Here is a 16,750-nt window from a genome sequence, read left to right as displayed (position 1 = left end):
CAATATATAACTTGTTTACACTTATTATAACTGACTTAACATAAACTGTTTTATTTCATATTAGATGTGATTTAACATATAAACTGTTTTATTTCATGATAGAATTGATAGAAACATATAGCCTGCTTAGGCACTTTATGTAACATAGTCACTTGAGCCTTATATAGTGCTTCAGTTCTAACAGGACCAAACCAGTTACAACCAGTTACATGCTGTTGCTAACTCTGGTACAAGATGTCTCCTGTATGTGTGACGCATGTGATTAGGGGAGGTACTCGTCTCAGAATAGCATAAAAGAAGCAGAGAAACTGTGAGATTCAGCTTTTCCCCCTGTTGTAGAGACCGGGATAGATTTCTTTAATAGAAGATAGATACCCCTGATTAAAAATCAGGATAGTTAGCATTCGTTTTAGTACCACTGAGACTGTTTCATTTAATTGAAATTGTTATATGTGATTGCTTTGGAGAAACTTTAATAAAACAACAGCCTTACCATTTGTAAGTGACTGGATCCAAACTAAAGACAGAACAATTTGACTTTCTTCCCCTGTCCATTAACCTTGTGATACAGAAGTGACGACTGACTCTACCAGAGGAACTTAAAGGTGAGTACCCTGGTTGAATACTTGGCAGTGTTAGTCATAAAATGGTGAGAAGTTCACAATAGGCAATAGTAAAGTACATTTACTGCAGTTCTACATAACTATTCATACTGGGTGTTAGGGTTACATCTTACTGAGAGTGCCTAGGGCATAGCCGTACAAGACTCTCAGAAAGAGTCCGAAAATCCTAACAATTTAGCTACGGGGTGAGATAAAAGGCCTACGGTATTGTTCTGACACCTCCGTGAGGAAACTAACCCACGCAGGTCGGACAGCCGTTAGGATTGACCACCGTGTTAGATGCGCAAGCTTGTCCCGCTTTCCCCGGGGCAGGATCCGTTCACGCTACACAGCCCTGAGGGACGCTGGTCTTCTGCGGCTGGGGAGCCGCCAGACAGGGTAGAGGAAGTAGCTGCCGGGCCGGTGTCTCCGGGTCGGTGTCTCCGGCCCGCTGCTGCTCTCTGTCTCTACTGGCCAGAGCTTGGGCCTCCCGCCTTGCAGCGCGGTCCTCCGCTTCAACGATGATGTTGGACATCTCCTCAGCTGTCATTAACCTGGCCTTGGTGATGTTACGGTTGTAGTTTATTTCAGCCAGGAGGTGGGCCAGGTCTACTGTTATCCGGCCTGATGTTACCAGGGGATGGGTGACGTATGGGGCAGATGGAGGTTGGTTCTGAGGATTGCGGATAGGGGCTGGCTGAGCTGGAGAATGCTGGGAGGGAAGGGCAACATCAGGCGCTTCCCAGTAAGATGCCGATGGGGTTGGCTGAGGTGGTGAGGAGGCCCCACGCCACGGCCCGGACGGCAAGACCTGTGATCAGTCAATGACCATTGGGTCAAGAGGGTAGAAGCTACACCTCCTTAACCCAGCCACCACCAGTCTCGGATCCTTCACTCTCTGGTAGGAGTCTCTTAGGACCCTTGAAAACTCCTTCTTAGAAACCAAGAAGTAGTGGCTCACTGCCGACAGATCTCCTGTAACACCAGAGAAATCTGCCTTCAAGGGTCTGAAGAAACTCACATCCAGTGGTTGAAGGATGTGAGATGTATGTGATGGCAGGCACAAGAGAATGACCCCCTCCCTCTGTGCCGCCCGGACCAGCTCTGGATCCAGGTGGGATTGATGTCCATCCATGATGAGCAGCAGCCCCCTGGATATCCCCCCTTGTAAATGAGGAAAGAGGGGACATCCTCCCCAGCCGCGTTGAGGCAGGCCAGGACGGTAATGTGGTCTCTGGTTCCCTGGGCCTGCCTATAAGCATGTTTAGTCCCCCAGGGCACGATGACCTTCCTTCTTGTAGAGTCCAGCTAGGTTCTAGGTGCTTCCTGGTGGCGGAGATTGTAAATGGCCAGAGCGTGGGCCAGGACCTGACGCTTCATCAGTGGAAACCCGTGACTGGAAGAATACAAACAGTACCCAGCCAGGGAATCTTCATCTTCAGGGGTGAGGAGAATCCTCTGACCATAGAGACAGTCAGAGGACACCATTCCAATGACTCGGTCACTCAGGCTGGACTTCGGAACCCCAAACTGCTGGGCTGCCTGCCGTAGAGAAAGCCTGCCTGTTTTCACCTACTCTAGGGCCTGTGCCATGGCCCCCTGGGTCAACTTCCTCGTCTTCATCTCCCTCTTCCTGATTTGCCGGATGTTTGGCATCTGCAAATACACATTCATTTTGGCACAGTAAGAAATTAAATTCAAAATGAGTTCAATAAGTTGAATAATTCTATGAATTGCCAGATTACCATGTATAGACACATGAATATTTAACACATGCATAGACATAAATATATTTACCTTAAACCATTGCAGATTTACAATTTCTATATCCATCTTTTTTTTCCTGATCCTCCTGTAAAGGAAAAAACTCTCACAGACACACGTTACCTACCTTTCTTACTTTAAAGGTTCTTCCTGTCTTTTATATTTCTTTATTCTTTTCTGCTTCTTGCTGCCTCTTTTCTACTCTTTTCTCTTCTTGACGTCTGCTTTCTACTCTTTTCTCTTCTTGACGTCTGCTTTCTACTCTTTTCTCTTATTGACGTCTGCTTTCTATTCTTTTCTCTTCTTGACGTCTGCTTTCTACTCTTTTCTCTTCTTGACGTCCGCTTTCTGCTCTTTTCCCTTCTTGGTGTCTGCTTTCTACTCTTTTCTGCTTCTTTAAGTCTGCTTTCTACTCTTTTTTCTGCTTCTTTAAGTCTGCTTTCTACTCTTTTTTCTGCTTCTTTAAGTCTGCTTTCTACTCTTTTTCTGCTTCTTGATGTCTCCCTTTGCCTCTCTTCTCGTCCTTCTCTTTGTCTCTGTTCTCTATCTCTTCAGGCAGGAACATAAACCACACAAGAGAGAAATTCAAAAACATTACATTTTGGTTAACTTTATATATAACCTAGCACTGTATTATATTGGAGGTTTATCTACATAAACAATATTTCTAATCATAAGAGTCACTGCTGGCTTTCAAAAAATGCACGGACAGTCTCTCTCACTCGGCCACAAATTTCTTTTCAGATATTCAACATTTCTGCCTCCCTCCCCCAATATTACTTACACTGTGATGGCGATCGCTGAAGAAACTGACAGCGAAAAGCCCGTAAAGTGCATCACAATAGATACCTTTTCTACAATCAAAACCAAATGGCAAAGTGAGTAGAACATGAACCTGACAGAATTGGTGGGTGGATGCACTGAATAGGGTGAACACATCTACGTCTTGTGCCAGACTTGGTCTCATTCAGTTTAAAGTGGTCCATAAGATGCATTTTAGTAACAGCAAACTAGCTAAAATATTCCCAGGTCACGACCCAGGATGTAACCGTTATGATTATCCTCAAGCAGATTTACTCCACATGTTTTGGGCATGTCCTAAACTTGAACACTTCTGGTACTATATTTTTGATATTTTAACTATAGTTTTAGGGATCAAGGTACAACCGTGCCCTCTTCTGGCAGTCTTTGGAATCCCAGCCAAATCCATCCTATATAGTACCAAAGAGGACATTATTGCCTTTACCACTCTTCTAGCGCATCACAGAATACTTGTTACTTGGAAATCTCCAAGTTCACCATCTCAGTCTGCCTGGCTTAAGGATGTGATGTTTTTCTTAAGTCTTGAAAAAATGAAATATGCACTTAGAGGCTGAAATAACAATTTCGCTAAGAAATGGCAATCTTTCATTTCATATTTTCATAATCTATTAGTGTTGCCCACCGAATGAGATATGTCTGGTAATTTGTACTGCTCTATCTGGTCCTCTGTCCTTCCCTTATCTGTCTGATTAACTGCAATTTAACCTAACTACTGAACTATAGTTTTACAATACTATACTACATAAACTTTACGTAAACAAATGTGAAGGCCTTGTTTGTGGGTGGGTGTTTTGATTTAAGTTGCTCTTTGTTTTTTGTTTTGTTTGTTTGATATTTTTTGCTTTTCTTTCTTGTTATTTTCTCCTTTAAACTGAGTAACATGTGCACAAAAAATGAAAATACTTGTGCACTCTCATCAATAAAGTATATATATATAAAAAAAAAAAAGTGCGTCACACCGGAAATGTCCGAGCCAGGCCAATAGCGGCTAATGCCGTCCAAGCCAGGAAACAGAGATGCTACATGTCTACTGTTTAATGGTGTAGCTGGTATCTCTGTAACACTAACATCTTTTAAATATATATATATATATAGTATGTTGTTTTACTCATTGTTTTGTTGTGCTGTTAAAGGCAAGAGACCACATATAGAGACACATGAATGTGTTGTAACTCTGTTGTCTTTCATTCTGTACACATATTGATCACACTTCTGTCCATCCTGACAGAGATCCCTCCTCTGTTGCTCTCCCACAGGTCTCTTCCTCTTTTCTCCCCGTTAAAGGGTTATAATAGCTTATCTATAGGCTACCCTTTCTTTATCCTTAATATTTATGACTAATTGCGTTAAGTTTTATTTTTTTCCAACACTTGTTTTATATGCACGTATCCACCATATAAACTCCTGAAACATTTAAAGGAAAAGGATTATTTTGTTATTGTTTGCACTGCCAACAATCATGTTTTTTTTTCTATTTCATTGTCGTATTTAAAGAACATTGTTCATGTTATATTTTAATTGTTGCTTAATAAATACAAATTGTTGCCTGTGTCACATGGTTTTCTTTGTTCTCTAAGTGGAAACTGTTGATGTGTTACTATGACTATGTAAATTACTTTTAAGTTTAAAAGATTATGGTTAACTTTCAAAAGTGGTTTGAAATTGAAATTTCTTTTACAGAGTATTTGAAGAGGTTGATTAAATGTTCATGTTTATACCAGGATTTGCAATATTGGCTTTCATGTGAGAAATGTGGATGTGGTTTCTTAGTTAGGCTCCAAAACTATGGCAAATCCAGGTAAAATACGGTCTTAATGTGAGCGTTTAATCAACGTCTTCAAATAGTCTGTGAAAGAACTTTCACTATTATTTTTGAACGTCTTCCCACCAGTGACTATATTTGAATTTTTTTAAATGTCTTTTCATTGGAAAAATGCTGACTGGGGGCTTTCAAATGTAGTCAAAGAAAGAACTTTAAAAAGTTTGTGATTTACATAGAGCTTTGAGGAAATCACAGGAAAGAACATTTCAAGCAAAAACTTTTTGCGTTTTATTGATCCTGCACAAAAATCATTTCAACGGCCCTGTGGGTCGGTAATATCTCCTTTCCTTTGGTAAAGGATGGTCCATTGTATCCTATGCTAAAGGAGATAAGAAAGGAAGCATTGAAGCTCCTTTCCTTAGCATTTAGAGAATTGGACCAGCTCTTATCTCGTCTGCTACTTTGATACTTCTGGAACCTTCCTAAGCAAAAAGACTTTTTGACCGCAGCCTGGGTGACGCTGGGAATATCCTCATTAGGATATTGTTAGACAGGTTGGAGTGTTTTGCGAAATTGTGATGCCCCTACACGGAATGCCCTGGTTATTAGGTGTTAACCAGCACCTTAAAAACAACAAATAAAAAATTTAGAAAAACAAAAATGAAATCGAGAGACATAGGGAGCTGTGACTCTTGTAAAATTGTACCTGTTGCATAGATATGTTTCTGTTGTCACACACCCTCTGCGCACTGATGTGTGGGTGGGGGTGCACACACACACGCACACTCACGTTTGTGAGGCTGTCCAGGTGGCGATTTCTTGGTGATTGGGTTAATAACCTACTTTCCTGACAGTGACCCACTTTCAGGGGGACAGGTGGAGGTGAAGTGATGTTTGCACAGCTGCACTCACGTTATTGGCGTTCTGCCTTAAGCACCGGCACCTGATCACGTCTCTGCACTCACGTTAGTTACTTATTATCCTTTATGGTTACTTTAAGCTTCGGTTAGGGTCATTGGACCGCGTCTGCATTCCTGCACATAGGCACAATTTACGCAAATGTATACATATATATAACAATACCCTGTCATTAATCTTACACTGGGCAAAAAAGGTGTATTATATTTTTATCATGTATCCCTGTACCCTGTTGGAACATACGCTGAATATGCATGTATATGTATCTGAATATTATCATCAATCAGTGAGCAAGGTGTGTCATGTGTCCTGAGTACCAGCAGATGTCATTGTGTTGACATATACATTTGACCTGGATGGACAGTATGCTCATCCATGTATGACTAAATTTATGGGGGGTTAACATGACGCTATCATGACCCACAGGGGAGTATAAATATTCTCGGTTTTAAAGGATCGAGGCTTAGTCGGGGGAGAATTCCACCAGGTCTGAACCTGCGCTGGGTTAATCTTTAACTTTTTACAAATCTCCAGACATTTGAAAACAGCCTGCTCACTGAGGGTTCAGGGGTTTTTAAATTTTGTTGATTTTTATATTTTTATGTTAATCATTTTTTCTCTGTATTTGGACCAAAATAATATACTTTGAATTGGACAAAAATAAATAAGTAACGATTTAACTTTTTCGGCCGACTCTTTTTCTTCATCTGTTTTGGGAAATCAGAGAGGAGAGGGCTCCTCTTATGGGGGAGACCTCCCAGCCCCTGCGGTAAATTGACGGAGCTCCAGCACGGCACACGACTGATGCATACTTTATGCGCACACACATCTACACACACTACGCATCCGTTTTCTATAGTTAAGAGAGACCCGGGGAAGTCCCGCTTGAGTTTGAAAGAGCTTTATATCTGTTGGGCTCTGAGCAGGGAAAAACAAATTTGTAAGACTTTATAAAACCGACGGCTATTCGAGCGACAGATTATACTATTTAGTATATCTATGTTTGCCGATTCGGAAAAGAAAGCAAACGAGCTATCGATCGTGCTTTTGTTGGCGATTTATTACTATTTAGTGCAATCGGCTACCGGTATAGGTTTCTCTTAAGCGGAGGCAATCGAGGCAAATCAGGGAGAAGTGAGCGGGAGCCACTCTCCCTCAGGCCAGGTGAGCGAGTCACATAGAGAGAACTGAACTCTGCCTCTCTTCCCCTTCTCGCAGTCTCTTGCTGCAACAGGGGCGCTCACAGGGGGCGACCGGACAGCGGGGCACGAGTCCCGTGGATCCGTGGTCACCCCGGCGGCAGCTCGGGTCTGCCCGTCGCCGGCGAGGTCCTCTCAGTTCGCGTATACACTGCTGAGGGATCCTCGCTCCACTTTTGTTCGTTTCAAACAAAAAGGCCTCCTATTTATTTATTACTTTTAATTTTTTGATAAATTAAATTTTTTATTTTTTTTTTAAAATATATAACTTAAATTGAGAAAGCGTGCGGGGGCACCGTGCGCTACAATATAATGGGTGTTATATGGGTGTCAAGTTTTAATTTGTATCTTTTGATTTTTTTTGTTTGTTTATTTGTGTCATTGACAATCCTTTTAAATATAAATTATTTAGGTGTATGTAAAAAGTGAGGGAAACTGGAGTGAGTTATAAAGGAAAAGGGCATCCACTCACCCTAACCCTGAAAAAAATATATATTCTTGAAAAACAAAACTTTTTTGATCTCAGCTTCAAAGGTGATATGTTGATGTTGTGTTCACAATTTAGTTCTGGCCAAACAAATCAGTTATTTGGTTTAGTTTTTTAATTACAGTAAAGTTAACCCTGACCAGAGACTGATGGGATCATGAAGCATAAATCATAAAGACAAAACGTGTTTAGTTTTTTAGCTAGCTTTCTTATTAATATTTTATTTCTTCGATTATTTCACCGTGTTAGTTACAATAATATGGGTATTCCCATTTTTGTACATTTGCTGGACAACATTTACAAGCAGAATGTTTCATTCAAATGTCTTCAAAAAATAAGGGTGCCGTCTTTTGCTATAATTACATTTTCATTAAGTTTACACACCTCACCTGTTTTTGCTGTGCTTACTTCACTTGTAATTTCTATTTTCATGTCATAATACCAAATAATCTGCAGATTATAAGACTGTTAAATCTAGTCTCTGCTGCTCACCAGTGAATCAAATGGAGAAACAAAATAAAGAAAAAGCAGTTAATCAAGGAGGCTAATGGCTAATTCAGTGTCTGTGTAAACAAAAAGCAAAAACAGACACATTATGTGTCAATCATTTCTATATTTTACATGTTACCTTAAATAATGTCAAGAAAAAGACCCCACCCCTTAATATTCATAAAATTGAGCCCTTCAACTCAACGTGAATCCAACAAAGATTAAGAATAATTGATAGAGATCAAAGCAAATAAAATACCACAGTTGACTCCACTGGGTTAACAGGTCTGAAAAGAACAACCCTGAGTAAGTGCTGAGGAGGACAATGTCAGCTGTTCAGAGTCAGCGTTGCAGCCTGAAGAGCTTTCACTGGCTCAACTTGGAGTTGCGATGCAGCACTGGGACGTTAGGATGTTGGACTGAGGACAGCTGATGTGAAGATGTATCCAACCTTCATCAACCCTGACCTGTGGCAACACTTGCATGATTTAAATAAACCCTGGAAAGAGGTACTGTAGGAGGAGAACGACTCCCATCACCACAAGGCCACAGAGGAACAGCACGAGCCAGATAGAAAAGGATCCTACAGAAGATGGAAAACAAAGGGACAAAAGATAAGGTGACAAGGTTTGTAGTTATGATACATGGGCTAAGTGTGTTCATTGGATGATGATGCCGGACTTACTTCGGTTGGGGACAGTATGTACCTGACAGCGGCTGTCCACAGCTACACTCAACATGGCTGTTTCATTATTCCCTTTGATATTTTTGCCTTTCAGAGAGTCAGGCAGGAAGGCCAGGTCTGTCACAACAATGCCATGGGACTCCTGTACATAATACAGCTTCTACACACACAAAGAGTAAGTACAAGTTATCATCATACATCAGGGCTCCTTGGTTGATTTGTGTTCCTTAGTTTGAGATGTGTGTCCACACTGTCTTTACCTGGAGGGAGAAAGCGATGTAGATAGCCACTGAACCTGTCACAGTTCCAAGGCCAAGAAATGTTCCAGAGTCGCTGTCAAAGAAAAGGTTCAAGTTAACATCTTGACACTCTCTGGTCCCTTGGTTGATTTTCTCCCATCCACCAATCAATTGTTTGAAGAGAGGACCAATATTTTCTTTGGTTGACTACAGCCCTACTGCAAGAAATATAATGGTTGTATCATAAAATGTCTGATTAACTTTTCCAAACAAAATGACATACGCTAAAGTGCTTTAAGACAACAATGCATAGTAGGATACAAAAACATTCCTTCCCCTATTTAACTGAAAAATACTTTTTTTTCCCCTTAATTGCATAGTGAGGTAAACACTATAGATCAAAATTCGACTTGCCTTTCAAGGACCACGCCACTGGTTTTGCACAATTACGCTAGTGTGAATGCTGATTGGACTCTAAACTACTTCTGCAACAATCAAAATATTCAGCTTTAAAGGACATCTCTGCTATGACACTCAATGAAACTCAATGGAGAAAATCTTCAAATCTGCTTAAACATACTGTACTTTGAAATGCTACAGCTTCCGCATACTTTCAGCTACAGACTTCATTTAACCTTTAAACAGACTACAACACTTAACTATTATGGTATGATTCAGCTTTTTTAAGTCTTTTACAGTTTTTGAATTTTTTAGGCTTTAATCTGTTTTCTGGCAATCTTAATCTTAATCTCTTAAATAGAGATGATAGGAGTTTTTAATTGACGACATCTGCTACTACAATTACTATTACTACTGCTGCTGCTGAATGCATATGACATAAATGATTCATATAATGAGTAGTAAGCAGAATAATGATAGAAAAATTACAACTACGAAGACAAATATAGTGGATATAGTAGAATAATAATGATGATAAAAGCAGTAATGGTATCAGTAACAGTAATAGAAAAGGCAGTACCATTTATTGTGATAGAAGGTGGATAGAAATGTAACACAGAGACTGGCATATACCATGGTGTGTATGTGTACCAGAATACTTAGAAGTATGTACGTGCTACAGCAGATTATTAAGGGTTGGACTCTAGGATTGGATGGGGAAGTCCAGTTTTTGCCAAAGCCCGAACTAGACTCTAAACACTTTGACCAGCCTGGCTACCTGAACTGTGCAGTTTGCTCTTCCTCATGGACAAAGATGATCTTGTTTGTCGCTGTACAGCTGTCCTCTCTGCTAATGACCTTCGCAAGCGGTGATGAATATTAACCTAATTTATTGTTGGAATGCTGTTATACATTCCAACTATTGTTATCCTGTTTCTCTTTATTGTTGGAATGCTGCATTCCAACTATTGTTCTTCGAATCTTTATTCCTCCTTATTTTATATTTCTTCCGTACACTTTTTGCTACTTAAGTCCTACATTTTTTAAGCTACAGAAACCGTTCAACTATCAAAATGTTCAGCTCTTTCAGCTCATGTCTGCTATGACTTTTCATATTTCTAACCTTTAAACTTTTTGAATTAAGCTTTTTGCAATTTTTATTTTGAATGGGATGTCTATGGAGAAAATTTTCAAATCCTCTTAAACTTCTTCACTTTCAAATCCTTCTACTTCCTCATACTTTCAGCTACAGGCACCATTTCAACTTTAAAATGTTGAGAAAACCCTGAGCTATTGCAGAATGATTCAGCTTTTTGATATCTTTTACACTTTTTGAACTGCAGCAATTTAACTTTTATGATTTTTTCAGCCCTTTTCTGACTTTATAATGGGTGTGTATTGCGCAGCTTAGAGTGCGTGATGTCACCGCTAGAGTGAAGAGCAGCTTGAGATTCTTGTGAAAAAAACATTTGTCTTTTGCCACTGTGTCCACAATCTTCACTCTTCATGCATCATTTTTGATGGAGAAGTAGCTAATCTTGTCCTTGTCGTAGACAGATGTCTATGGAATCCCACAGATTTACACATTTGGCTCAAGGAGCCGCAGAGCGACATGAACTCCAACAAACTGCTCCATTAGACTCCATGTTAAATCTGACCACTCATTTCTCAAAGAAAGCAGACGGTACCAGTTTTGTCTATTGCTCTGGAGCTCACATTTTTAACACCCCAAAACATAAAAAACACATTACCGCGTTCGGCAGAGTCTTATCTTTCTCACGGTATCCATATTTTGGCACTCAGACTCCTGCTTTTTGTTAAAAGGGGCTTTGTTCAAAATCACTGTTTACTGTAATGTTTCTTAAATCAGTCTGCCTTTAACACCAGGTGCGTCGTCACCATGGCAACCAGTTACACACACGCACGGAGGCTCTCTCTCTCTCTCTCTCTCTCATACAGTCATTCAGGTCTTACAGATTTTAAGAGGAATTTCCACCCCCCCACCCCATTTCAAAATAAAAGCCCCAGAGAGTGAACTCTACCTGAAATGCTTTTGATGAAGACTGTCATTTAATAACCTGTGTTTCATACATTCTGATTCTGTCTCCTCTCCTTTCTCCCCCACCCAGCCCCACTCTTTCAAAATAAAAGCCTCATGGATTAACTGTATTTAAACGTTAAGCTCAAAATCAGGCTTTTTTGTTGAAAAACTTAATGCTACTACTACTACTACTAATACTGCTACTACTTCTACTATAACTTTTGCTGTTGCTACTATTACTACTACTACTGCTACCAACAATATTATTACTACCACCACTGCTATTACTACCACTACTACTATTACTTATACTACAACTGCTACTACTGCTATTCATGCTACTACAAGTAGTATTACTACTACGGCTATTAGTACAACTGCTACTACTGCTACTGCTGCTACTGCCATTACTATTACTACTATAACTACTTCTACTACTACTGTTATATTAAATACTACGACCAATACTACAGCTATTACTACGACTACTGATACTACTACTTCTACTACTTCTTCTAATTACTAATACTTCTACTAATACTTCTACTACAACTACAACTTCCACTACTACAAATATCACTACAGGACTTTTCCCTTTCAAAATGTTCAGCTCTTTCAGGAGAGGGGTGCTTTGACTTGTCATATTTGTAATCTTTTAACTTTTTGAAATATTAAGCTATGTGCAATTTTTTTTTAATGGGATCTCTATAGAGAAAATCTTCAAATCCTGTTAAACTTCAACTTTCAAAAGCCTTCTTCTTCTCATACTTTCAGCTACAGACACCATAGTTAGACATTTCAACTAGAAGGGTTTTCAGCAGTGCAGTTTAAATGCTTTCGAGCTTCAGCATTTTTCAGACAGGTAGTCTCCCATTTCTTAATTTTCAGCAATTTTTTTACAATTAATTTCAGCTTTCAGCATTCCAATGCTTTTTCAGCAGGAAATGCATTTTCTAGTTACTAGGGCTGGGCAACGATTACAATTTTTTAAATCGCGATTAATCGCATGATGTTTTTGCGATTAATCGCATTTTGATGCCCAAAATTCAATAATGAATTAAAAAGTAGTGTATTGCGCACTTTTATTTTAAAAGTACTGCTACATGAACAAAAGTGCAATAACATTTGGTTTGCAAACACTTTAAACCAGACATGTCAAACTCAAGGCCCGCGGGCCGAATCCAGCCCGCAACGTCATATGTGGCCCGCAAATCCCCCAGCAAAAAAAAAAAAAAAAGATACAATTGTTTTTTGTTTTTTTTTTAAATTAGACTTGAAAATATAAATATCCCCATGGTCGAAATTATGAGATAGAAAGTCGAAATTATGAGATAGCATGTTGTCTGTGTGCCGACATTAAAACTATCACAACAGGTGGACAGGAGAGGCAACAGCCCGTAAAGCGGTTTTCCACCAAGTGATTGAGTTGAAAATGATCAACAAATAATCCCAAAATGTCCACGAAGAGAAAAATTGATGCAGAGGGAAGAAAATTTAATGAAAGATGGGAAAGCGAATACATGTTTGTGCTTCAAGGGGAAAAACCGGTCTTCTGTGCTATGAGGCAGTGTCGGTAATGAAGGAATACAATTTACGTCGGCATTTTGACACCAAACACAGAGCTAAATTTAGCCTCCAAGAAAAACATAAAATCGACCAAGAATTAAAAGGCAGACTGCAATCACAGCAGAATATATTTACAAAAGCTACAGCCCAGTGCATGCTAAAGGTATGTGAGCAGGTGTGCCCCACCCAGATACAGACTTTTACAAATGTCAGTTTGTGAAGAAACACCATCGCAGGAACTAGCAGGCAATCTAACAACACAGCTAGCCGAAGAGACGAGTTACTTGTCTTTTTCATTAGCTGTTGATGAAAGCACAGACAACACGGACACAGCGCATCTATCAATGTTCATAAGAGACTGAAGGCAGACTTGACCGTCAGTGAGGAGCTCTTGGATGTAGCTACCATGCACGGGACGGCAGGGAGGAACATTAGTGATGCAGAGAGGTGACAAAAATAGCTTTGAACAAAGTTAATGTAATAACTTGTGTTTGATATTTGTCTTTGCTATTTTCTTTAAAAGTTTGATCTTTGATAGAGTAATGTGGGTTTCTTAACCCTATTAAAATGATTTATGTTATAATTAGGGCTGGGCAAGTTAGCGCAGTTTTTCTTTTTTTGTTATTAAGCTGACATTTTTAACACAAAAACCAGCAGCGAGCGGTGAACAGCTGTTTGTGTGTGTGTCTGTGTGGCGTCACTTCCTTCTCTTCCTGCTGCTGCCGCCCCCTCCCCCTTCACTCCGTCGGTCCCTCCTGTCTCACACACGCGCGATCGTCTCGTTACAGGATCAGACGTGACAATATTAAAATACATATTGTCGTATTTTTAAATGAACATATAAGCACATGAGAACAAACTGCTCTTAACTGCAACTCTTTATTAGCATAACTTCCTCATGCAGGTTACTGCCACGGTACAGACTACAGGTTCCATGCTTCACCTACAGTCCCCTGGGTCCGAAGTCCCTCCATGTACAGCTTCTTATCACCCTCTATGTACCAACCTATATTTATAACAAATACCACACAGTTTTTAAAGTTGTTTTGTTTGGAATATGTATAATAAGCATATCATTTAGTTATCGCTACTGAGAATTTAAAAACATGACGTAGATAGGTTTGCAGTTTTCAAGGTGTGTATTACAAATTTAATCTATTACACACATGAAGATAAAGTTGTGAACAACAGCTGAATATCTATTATCAGAATCATTATAGCTGTATTTTAACTGTTACTGTGTAAAGGGAATACTGCTGTTAAAAAGAACCTTATTTGTTTATAGCAGGGGTCTTCAACGTTTTTCAGGCCAAGGACCCCCAAACTGATAGAGAGATGGAGCAGGGACCCCTGCGATGTATAAACATACCTCTTTATTGTGCATTCAATACTAAGCTATTCAAACAATACAGTTTCATATTCATGTTTTTATTTTAAACATGTGCAAGGTACAGTGAGTAGGGTCGCTGTGCCACTGCCATTTATAAACATACCTTGTCAGCTGATATCAATAGCAACATTGTCTGTTAATTGCATGACAATCATGCATACAAGCTATTCAAACTGATGTTTTCATTTTAAACATAAATGTGGAAACGAAAAATGTGTGATGGCCTATTAGTGCCACTGCCATGCATAAAGATACCTGTTATCTTTCATACAATACTAAACTATTAAAATAATGGACAGATTCATGTTTAGAGAAAAAAAAAATGTATTTATTATTATTTTTTTTTTAATTGTCTAATCAACCAAAACTTTCCGCGGACCCCCTGTTGAAGACCTCTTTAAAGTGTTTGTAAACCAAATGTTAATGCACTTTTGTTCATATAGCAGTACTTTTAAAATAAAAGTGCGCAATACACTACTTTGAATTCATTATTGAATTTTGCGCATTACAATGCGATTAAACGCGATTAAAAATTGTAATCGTTGCCCAGCACTAGTTATAATAACAGAAATGTGCTTAAATATAATTTTACATTTATATAACTGCATGTACAATCTTTGTACACTTGAATAAACAATAATCAAATGCAGAGACAATTATTTAACGATATGTTAGGGAGTAGTTACAACCGGCCCTTTGAGGGCAACCATGATGCTGATGTGGCCCAGGGTGAAAATTAGTTTGACACCTCTGCTTTAAACAAAGAAGGTGCTTTGTAACAGCAGTATTCCCTTTACACAGTAGCAGTTATAATACAGTAGTGATTCTGATAATTGATAGATTTGTTAAATTCTCAGTAGCGATATCTAAATGATATGTTTATTATACAAATTCCAAACAAAAACACTTTAAAAACTCTAAAAAAATAATTTAAATTAATCATTTATTTTTTTGGTATTTTGGTCAGACACATATGCAACGCTGATTACCGTAATATGTGTGGTATTTGTTATAAATGTACGTTGGTCCATAGAGGGTGATAAGAAGCTGTACTTGAAGGGACTTAGGACCCAGGGGAATGTAGGGGAAGGAAACAGGAAGAGACGCCACACAAACACAGCTGTTCACCGCCCGCCGGCAGGTTCTTGTGTTAAGAATGTCCGCTTAATAATAATTTTAAAAACTGCGTTAACGAATGATAAAATAATTGTCGGCGTTAATTAATTAATGCGTTAACGCGATAATAACGCGTTAACTTGCCCAGCACTAATAATTACCTTTAACTGAAGCACTTAGTTTGGACATTTTCTTTTCGTTAGCCCAAGATTCAACTATGACTGCAGTTATTGGGGCTGAAGTGTCAACATTAGCTGGCAACGATGTGTACACTGTGCATGTCAAGTAGTGAGAGCTGATGAGAGCTCCTACCGCCGACGCTCGTCATTTTAACCCGTGAAAGTGACAGAAATAGGCTATCATTATTAGGCTTCTAATGTATTTTGTGACGACCCTCCTCCTATCATACACTAGGTGCCGGTTGCGTTTCATCTATTACAGGTGCTGAGTGGAGGATCGTCAGTAGGATGAGCCTCACCTGTGCTGGTGTGGCTCATCCTTAAATACCCTTTCCAGTTGGCAGCCGGGCTCTCTGGAAGGAAGACCTTTGTTGATGGGATCACCACAGTTATTGCTGTCTTTGTGAAAGTGCTGTTAACGTTGGGTTACGTGTTTTTGGCGAGACCAATAAACTACTACTTTTGGCCGCCAGCTCATTGTCTCCCTGTTTTGTTCCAGTTTCTGAGCCGGGCTGTGACAATTTCTTTAATAAAATATCAGCTTCTGGGGAAAAATCCTTTGCTATTTATTCCCTGTAGCTCTCTCCAAACAGCTACCGCTCGTGCAAAAAGAAAAACGGCTTTGGTTGCTGGGTCCTCATTAGACCTCCAAAATCAAACAAAGTCAGGCTTTTGATGCATGTTCATCCGTTTAAAATAATAGTTGTACTTCAAAACGGCCCTTTTGACTTAAATCCTATCATGACAATCTCATGGAAGCAATGTTTGTTACACGAGTTATTTATACAACAGACTGTTAAGGCTATTGTATGATTGAATCTGTTATGAAAACTTAAATATATATACAGGTGCTGGTCATATAATTAGAATATCATCAGAAAGTTGATTTATTTCACTAATTCCATTCAAAAAGTGAAACTTGTCTGTTATATTCATTCATTACACACAGACTGATATATTTCAAATGTTTATTTCTTTTAATTTTGATGATTATAACTGACAACTAAGGAAAATCCCAAATTCAGTATCTCAGAAAATTAGAATATTACTTAAGACCAATACAAAGAAAGGATTTTTAGAAATCTTGGCCAA

General features: G+C 39.2%; 1 protein-coding gene across 1 annotated transcript in view; it reads right to left on the bottom strand.

Annotated features, from left to right (window-relative positions):
* Positions 1–7,741: 7,741 nt before the first annotated feature.
* The window catches only part of preb (prolactin regulatory element binding), a 17,694-nt gene continuing 8,685 nt past the window's right edge, over positions 7,742–16,750 (bottom strand). The window contains exons 8-10 of the mRNA XM_031873842.1: positions 8,989–9,061; positions 8,729–8,888; positions 7,742–8,626 (exon numbers count right to left, since the gene is read on the bottom strand). Coding sequence (XP_031729702.1) covers positions 8,532–8,626; positions 8,729–8,888; positions 8,989–9,061 — 328 coding nt within the window. The 3' untranslated portion in view covers positions 7,742–8,531. The remainder of the gene's footprint in view (positions 8,627–8,728; positions 8,889–8,988; positions 9,062–16,750) is intronic.

This window comes from Anarrhichthys ocellatus, unplaced genomic scaffold (assembly GCF_004355925.1).
Source record: "Anarrhichthys ocellatus isolate YVR2014 unplaced genomic scaffold, GSC_Weel_1.0 scaffold75, whole genome shotgun sequence".
In the NCBI taxonomy this organism is placed as follows: domain Eukaryota; kingdom Metazoa; phylum Chordata; class Actinopteri; order Perciformes; family Anarhichadidae; genus Anarrhichthys; species Anarrhichthys ocellatus.
The sequence above is the reverse complement of the archived record's forward strand: the minus strand, read 5'-3'. Positions and strand labels throughout refer to the sequence as shown.